Source organism: Labrus bergylta, chromosome 4, assembly GCF_963930695.1.
Source record: "Labrus bergylta chromosome 4, fLabBer1.1, whole genome shotgun sequence".
Classification (NCBI taxonomy): domain Eukaryota; kingdom Metazoa; phylum Chordata; class Actinopteri; order Labriformes; family Labridae; genus Labrus; species Labrus bergylta.
The window spans coordinates 23595712-23604211 of record NC_089198.1 but is presented as its reverse complement, the minus strand read 5'-3'; the positions used below and the strand labels follow the sequence as shown (position 1 = coordinate 23604211).

General features: G+C 39.7%; 2 protein-coding genes across 2 annotated transcripts in view; one reads left to right on the top strand and one right to left on the bottom strand.

Annotated features, from left to right (window-relative positions):
* The first annotated feature begins 2390 nt into the window (after positions 1 to 2390).
* Positions 2391 to 3808, top strand: cebpd (CCAAT enhancer binding protein delta). The gene has a single exon (XM_020652216.3). It carries the CDS (start codon positions 2574 to 2576, stop codon positions 3483 to 3485), a length of 912 nt encoding a protein of 303 aa, XP_020507872.1. The 5' UTR covers positions 2391 to 2573; the 3' UTR covers positions 3486 to 3808.
* A 103-nt stretch (positions 3809 to 3911) lies between these two features.
* Positions 3912 to 8500, bottom strand: part of spidr (scaffold protein involved in DNA repair) — a 31748-nt gene continuing 27159 nt past the window's right edge. The window contains exons 16-20 of the mRNA XM_020652211.3: positions 7500 to 7697; positions 6223 to 6316; positions 6024 to 6135; positions 4936 to 4992; positions 3912 to 4445 (exon numbers count right to left, since the gene is read on the bottom strand). Of these exons, the coding sequence (XP_020507867.2) occupies positions 4326 to 4445; positions 4936 to 4992; positions 6024 to 6135; positions 6223 to 6316; positions 7500 to 7697 (581 nt within the window). The 3' untranslated portion in view covers positions 3912 to 4325. The remainder of the gene's footprint in view (positions 4446 to 4935; positions 4993 to 6023; positions 6136 to 6222; positions 6317 to 7499; positions 7698 to 8500) is intronic.

Genomic DNA, 8500 nt, shown 5'->3' with positions numbered 1-8500 from the left:
TTTCGCGGGGAACTTTGGACCAATAGCAGGAGAGAGTACACGTTCTCTTTCCGGCGTATGCCTTCACTTCAGATGGGGGGGGCTTCATATTGGATTTCACTCGTTGTGACTTGAATTTAACAGAGTGACTCGTTAAAGGCGTTAAAAAGTGTTTTATAAAATGAAACAGAAACTACACACTACCTGTCTATGATCATTCAAATACAATCTGCGCTTCCTACTCGTAGTCTTGTTCTGGTACTTACCCTTAAGCGTATTTGGTTCGGTCCGACAGTAATTTTCCTAATTTTTTTTTTTATCCCCCTAACTTTCTTTATTTAAAAACTTCTAAACACAATCAACCAGTGGCCTAAATTGTTATAAAATGTCTCATACTAGTCTCATAGCAGTAAGTGTATGCAATGGGTTGAATCCAAAATACAATAATTAAAGAATACTAAAAGATGTTTTTAAGGAAGACAATTTTCATTTTAAGTCGTTTATTTGTTGCGTAATGGGATATATGGTCTCGAATACGAGGCCATATATGCTATTAGGAAAAGTATTGGAAAATAGATTTAAATTAAAAAATAAACTTTCAATTTTTAATAGAGTAACTGGACTAAATCTACAAATGGGAAGTTTGAATAGGTGTCACCTTAATTCAATAAAACCTGAATATTTACAGTCTATCAATGAATCAGCTTTCCAGATGGTTAAGAAATGTTAGAAATTTCTGGTAACTGTATGGGAGCAACCGGAAGTATTTTTCCATCAGATCTGCATCTTTCCCTGCAGGTGCGTTGATTGACCACCAGGTGGCAAACTTTCCATTTCAAATAGAGGCTTTTACAGCGGAAAAGTACAGCAGACTTCCTAACAGGAAAACATGGGAGTGTTTCCGAGAAGTGTCAGGACATGTGTTCCCAAAGAGGGCTGTTAAATAATAAGTGTTTTAAGATAAGATAGTCAGCAACATCTTTTGTGTTTACCTTAAAAAATCATCAGCCATATTCAGTTAATGAATCGGTGTATATTTCTATATGTAGGCCTACTCAAATTTTTTTTTTTGCTTTAATGTGAATTTCAAATAAGTGCCTTTTAATGAATAAAGCTTTTTATATACTGAAATGTCATTGTCATGCCAAACATATTCGTTTAACAGCATAAAGCAGCTTGATATCGATAAAATGTTTGTTCCAACATTTATGAGGATATGCAGTCACAGTTTGACTTTTTTTTTATGTCACCTGTGTATAGCAGCCATACAGAAGGTTTACATTAATTTATTCTAAAGCATCTTTGTTTGTGTCCTGTTGTGTTTTCTTCTGTAAATATGTTCTGCCTCTGTGTAAATGAGATTAACTCAGAACAGAAGATGACATCTTGTTAACGCTGGTTTTGTACAATTGAAATAACTAAACAAAGCATTGATGTTTGTCAAAACAAAAAAAGCTAATATATTGTTCCATTTGTCATTTCAAACACCTGTCCTTTTATGGGTAAATAAATTGCTCCATTGTAAACATATTTGTCCGATAAAGCTGGTATCTTTAAATAGGCCTACATTCAAACCTGTGCATTTCCTCTCAACTGAACACTCAGAGGTCAACATCAAGTCCAGAAGCATAAGAGTGCTAACCATTTGAAGTTACACATGTGGCAAGGTTTTAAAAAGCATGTGTTGCTTTCTTCAAAACGTGTTATTTTGTAAATTAGACCTGTTTTGGACAGAGCTCTTTAGGTAGACAGATGATGACTTTAACCTCACACATAAACATTGGTATACCAAAAAAATAAATGTCAACATGCGGTAGAGTAACAGAAAAAAAATCCAGTCACTAAAATAACTAAATCTTAATTTAAAAGCAATCTAAAAGTATTGGCTAAACACTTAGTGCAGTTAATTATAGTATAAGGCGAATAATGCACAATAATATATTTTATAGACATTATAGACAATAGATTATATAGACAGTTTTTACAATTGAAAAGAAGTACTTTATTTTCCCCACAAACTACCTTCATCATAATATTTTCTGTATATTTGACACATTTTGTGGTCAATAATTGAAGTTCATTAAACACTCATTTCTTCTAATTCTATAATATGTTCAGTTAGCACTTCCAAAGTGTGGTTTCGTCACTTTAACTTCTGTAATGGCTCTTTGAATACATTCATGGGACTTGTGACACGGAACAAATTGAAGTGCACCTTCAGTATGTAAACAACTCTGAACCATTCATACAATCGTAGTAAAGAGTGGGTGGCACAGGCAACACGCCCCTCTCTCCTCAAATGGGAAATTGACGGACACCACGTGACCCCCGTTTTGAGTTGACTGGCTCGTGAGAGGGCGGTGCGTGTGACGTCAGCGGGGAGCCGATACAAAACACTCCGCGAAAGTACAGCTGCCTCAGACAAGTGTTTAGAGGTGAATCAGTCGATTTTTTATTTTTTTAAGCGCACCTGCAGAAAAAGCAAGTGAAGCCGCTGTAGAGTCATTTTATGCAGAGAGCTGTCACATCTGTGGGTAACACTTCACTAAGTTTCTTTCCTTTCTAAACCACGTGGGAAAAAGTCACCAGGGTTCATGTGTGACATATACAGCCTGGACTCTCACTGCGTGTCTCCACAATGCAACATGAGTTGGGCGATGGAGCCTGCTAACTTCTACGAGAGCACCAAGCTGGGCGGCCCGCAGCAGGGGCTCTGCAAGCCGGGCAGCAGGAGCGACGCTGCGGGCGAGGTCGGCACCATGGTGGAGCTCAGCACCGCCGCTGCCATGTACGACGACGAGAGCGCCATCGACTTCAGCCAGTACATTGAGTCCATGACAGCCGTGCCCAACCTGGAGCTGTGCAACGATGAGCTTTTCCTTGACCTGTTCAACACTGTGAAGCAGGAGAAGGCGGATTTCTACAACCTGCAGAGCTCCGTGCTGCCCAGCAGCATGCAGCAACATCAGCAACATCAGCAACATCAGCAGCAGCTGTCAGCCGCATTCACTGCCGAGAGGAAGACTGACAGCGGGCTGTCTAAAGGGTTGTTCAGCGCTCCTATCAAACAGGAGTCTGACTGGAGTGACAGTGACGTTTCCTCATCCTTGCCTTCCCAGATCGAAAACTGCGCTCAGACCTCCGTCAGCCTCCCTACAGGGCAGCCCACTCCTCCCACCACCCCGGAGCCTGTCTCCAATGTCAGCTCTGCTAAGTCCTCCCCGAGGAAGATGGGGAGGGAAAAGGGCAAGAAGTCGGTGGATAGGTACAGCATGGAGTATCGACAGAGACGAGAGAGGAATAACATTGCAGTGAGGAAAAGCAGGGACAAAGCCAAGCTGCGTAACTTGGACATGCAGCAGAAGCTGCTTGAACTGAGCTCTGATAACGACAGGCTTCATAAAACTATCGAGCAGCTAACCAAAGAGCTCACTGGGCTCAGAGATTTCTTCAAGCAGATGCCCAATTCGTCCTTTGTGGGGCCCTCGAGTGCAGAGAGCCGGTGACAGATGAATAATTACTCTATGAACTGAGTTCCAGAAGACATACCTCAGCAGACAATTTTTCTTACCATCTGTACCAGATGTATTTTAAGCTTACCATAATGGCACTGGAAAATATATGATGTTGCTGCCATATTTTTGTGGGATTTTTTCTGTATTAAATTATTTTACCACTGCATTTACATATTATACCTGATATGGTACATGTTTTATAATTCCAAACTTTGTATAAGAGCCAGAGCATGATCTTTTATATAGTTTGTATAAAACCTTGAAAACATTTTGTTTATGGAATCTATAATAAAATCACTGAAAATGTGAAGAAACATCCTGGTTTGTGAGTAGTCTTTGCAAATGAGGGTTAAGTTGAGGAAGGGTGTTGTTTAAAAAAAAAAAAAAAAGAACTGCAACAGGAAATAGAGAGCAAAGTCAGCAATAATACAACTTTTATTGACAGTGTCAGAGATCTTACACACAGAGGTAGATTAGTTGGAACAAAAGGTGTGGAAAGCCACTTGGGTTCACAGCCAGAAGTCCTGTTCAAAGAGTCACAACGCATTGATGAACCACGTGGGCTGCTTTGACAGACTGCATGCGACTGGTCTACCCTTGGGCTGTCAACTCCCGCTCCACAGGATCACATATCATTAACACAAACAAGACCTTGTCTTCTTGCAGTTCAGTTCATTCCAGCACAGCCTCAAGCTGTCAGGGAGGCCTTCAGAGGGGGGCTGAGGGTAGAAGAGGCTGCACAGGCTCAGACCAAAGCCTAGTGTGCAGATCTGTAGAGCCAGCTGAAGCCTGAGGATTGATATCCATTAGTTACTTGTCCTGACGGTCTCCTCAGAGGCAGATTTCTTCCAAGCCGATCCAGATGGCGGGTTTCCTGGTGACCACTCGGACATAAGCAGGGATGGGGCCCACCTCTTTTCCCAGGACATTCTCCACATCGTAACCTAGGAACTGGAACAGTAATGGTCCATCAAAAAACTCACACTTTGCACACTTTATTTAGAACTTTAAACCTCTTGAGGCTGATCTTTTCGGGCATTACTTGCACTTTTTTTTTTTTTTATCTGATTATGTCCGAGTGGACTTAAGGCCCTGACCTTTGCACATTGCTCAGCAGTATTTCTGTTTATCTAACAAATGATTCTGCACTTATGAACTACCTAAAAAAGCAAAACTGTGTGCAAAGATTATGAAAAACTTCCCCACCTACAGGTTGTTAAGGACATTAATCCACAGAGTAAAACTGCTAGGAGGTGGAGGAAGATTACATCAGTATTTTGGCAGCGAATTGCTTTAGCTGTATTGATGACTCAGAGATTTTAGTGTTCTGTACAGAACAGACTGACATGAACAGATGACTGCGCTTTCAGGACTTATTGACAGAAGATCGATGCACCAGTCCAGCCCAGAGTTATGTAAATGTTTGTAAAAGCAGACCTACCTCATTACCCTCCAGTGCTGTGGTGTTTAAGATGGACATGATTGTCTTTTGCTGCAGCTGTCGGAGATACGGAAGGGTTCAGAGCCATCAATACATTTTTTTTAATGATCAACCAACATGTTACACTGACACAGTGTGCTCACTGATGACTAATAGACCAATAGACGGGGTAAATAACATCAGTTAGCTGATAGGTGCAACTGATAGTTTTATCTATGTCCAATACTACGTGTCTTGATAGCAGCAGCAGGTATCCAATAATAAATCTATTGTAACTATCAAAATGCTTCAAAGGTTTATTTATTCATTTCATTAATGCCTGGAAAAATTATGTAATCTTTATGAATCTCAAGTTACTAAGGCACCTTGGTGAATTAGAAGACTATGTGTCTATACATTGAACCTCCTTTTGCTTATTTTCTTTACTTATTAAGGCAACTGATTGATTTTTTAAAATGTATTTCTTAAACGTTATTTTGCTTCAATCCCTTCATATGAAGCTTCAACCTGCAGCTGATAGCTTATCTTAGCTTTGTGGAAAGACTGACTCTCTCCAAAGGAAACCACTCATGCATGCCAAATCCCCCTCTGTGTCTTTCTAGTACAGTATGCATTCCACATTAGACATACTGTATGTACTTTTCCTACAGTAAACATACATATTGATATATTACTTCAACATAATATTGCATCTTAAGTTTTGTTAAATAATGTACACACAGTAAGTATTATCGGTCAAAATAGACTCAAAACAGCATGCTAGCTTGCATAGAGCAAAATGTGACCAGATGTAGATTTTCTTTGCATACTGTAGTTCAGTTCTTTTACATGCATTGGGACATTTGAATCTTTTTCAGATTTAATAAATGGTAGGGGACTTTGAGTCTTGGAAAGCACACAAAATCAGCCAGGTGACATCTTTAAAGCCATGTTGGGAGAAAACCTGAGAACATTCCAGGAAATTATCAGTCCCAACAAAGAAATACTTCATCACATTAGGTTCAGTATAAAGAGTCCAGTATAAATCATCACTTTTACACTTCGGCTGGATATGGCGCTCACTTAGAACCTTGAAATGCTGTTCTCACCTTAACCTTTAAAGTGCAGTTACTTATTGAAGTGCTCAGAGACACTTCCAGTTGAATCTTCATGTCAGGCGTTTCTACAACTGTCTTGCAGGAACCACAGTGCAAGTTTTGACTGTGGAGAGATAATACAGAAAATAAAAAGTGATGTTTCATCAGCATATCTCACATTAAGCTGTTTTGCTTTAACATGAGAACTTACTTTGTTTCAGAGTACGTCTCGAGGTTGTCACTCCCACAGTGGTTGCAGGCTGGCCAGGAGTAAGCAGTGCTCTCGTCCACACCAACGATCACCCCTGCAGGATAATCATAAATAAAAATTCACACACAAAACATCTTTGAAAAACATATACGCCAACATAAAGTTCTTCATATCTTTCAGAATTGTTTTAACTGGTGGATGTCTAAAATAAAAAAATGATGCCAAACTGCAAAAAACACTGGAGGGGAATAAAAATTGTAGGTTTCAAAACATATGTTTTTGAAAAGGTGGAAGAGAAAAGCACACCCCATTAATTTGTATCTGCGATTGGGGTGATAAATGCAGCAGAGTGCGCCCTGCCTTCACACCATCTCAAGTAAGAAACCACAGTTCCTTCCTCAAACAAAAACATCAGACCAGAACTATGATACTGAATTTAACACAGATAAATCTCTCTCGTATTTTCCGGTCTGAGCTTCTTTCGTTTTTTCCACCGGTTATTTCCAGAAGATAACATTTGTGCACAAGTCCAAAAGATAATAAGATTGTTTTATTTATTTTCAGCCACCTGACCAAACTTGTTGGGCCAGAGGGGGCTGAAACAAGAGGGTTCACAGTGTGATCTCTGCCCTCCGGTGTGACATGAAGTCGACAGATGCAGATTGTTATCTGATTTTGTGTCGCTCTATACTGCAACAAAATGTCATAAGCAGAAAGAAACAGTGATTCAATCGAAGATATTGGACTGATGCAGCTGATGTAAAAGAAACAGTTCTATATTTTAATTTAGTTGCAAAAACTTCACCCAAACTTCACTCCCCAGCTAAGCGGTACTGATCATATCTCACAATAGGGAAATCATAATGATTAGAATGTGCACAGCCTATGAGATTTGGGTTGAACAATGATATGAGGCCTGCAATTTAAAACTGCTGAACCTTCCTCTGACAATTAAAGCCTTATGTGGAGCAGGCGTGTAAATTTCCCTGGGAATGGGGAAGAATCCAACAAAATTTCATGTGTTTTTATTTCATACATTTCTGAACAATGACAGCCTAAGGACACTAAATAACAAACAGCAGAAAGAAATGCTTTAAAGCCACATCAATGCCTCCTGCTGAGCTGTAAACTCGTAGATGAAACAAAAACAAACAAGTGGTTTTCTTCCCCTGAGAAAAACACCACATCGGGCATGTTCTTCAGGAATTGTTCAGATTGTTCAGATTAGGCAAGTTATAGTGAAACCACAGGGCTCAATGAAATGGAGGGAAACTGACCTGTGAGAGAGCAAAGAGAGTTGGGTGTGATCTCAGGACTTAGAGGATCCAGTCTCACAGGTTTGGGCAGGGTCTTTGCCTGGGGCGCTGTCAGCGACTGTGAAAGTGACTCTGGCCCGGCTGAGGACGACTCAAGGTTGCAATCAGGATCCTCAGAGTAGATCTTGACCACTGACTGCTCCACACACAGGAGAACACCTACATTTGTATAAAAGGAAAATTTGATTGAAAAGGCAAAATGCATAAAAAACTTGAGCCCTAATTTTTGCCGATTCTTTATCAAGTACTCTTATCTTAAAGTACTACTACAACAATTGAAAAATACTGAATTTAGGTAAAACTCCTGAATTTAAATACTACTGAAAAGAGTACGTCAACAATTTAGCACTGGACTCAAACATAAACACCATAGGTTGGGAACCACAGGACTAGACAGCATTACACTAAAAGGACTGAACAACAAAGCTGCTACAACTGTAGAGTGCTGCTTATCCACAGATCTGTACTGAATCAACCATAACAATTTGACATATTTGTACCTTTGACTTTGTTGTAGCAACTTATTAGCAAACGGATACTTAATTACACTAGCTGGAGAGCAACAACATCCTGCTTCTGAGTGAACCATCTGGCTTTTAATCTCCACAATGTTAACCAGCTAGTTGGAACTATGCCGACCTGCCGGTGGTGTTGAGAGGTTGTTTACCTTCTGTCATGAGTATGAGCATCTCTTTGAGATATTGTTACATTGTTTTCACATTGTTGTCTAGGTACTGCTTTTATGATCATACCCTCCTTCATTGAACCATTGCAAACATATGCAGCTTTAACAATCTAATAATTTGATGCATTAAAAAGAAAATCAGTTAGGGGCAGTTATTTGTACGCCTACTGTTACACTTTGAAACTGCTTTTACTGAGGTACAATTAGAAATGCATGACTTGAATTAACATTTGTGTATTGGCACTTTTAGAGTATTTGGTAAGAACAGTTGTCACAT

Bases quoted from the DNA above. Each gene is read 5' to 3' on its own strand.
- cebpd (XM_020652216.3), top strand. From the start codon at position 2,574: ATGTGTGACATATACAGCCTGGACTCTCACTGCGTGTCTCCACAATGC.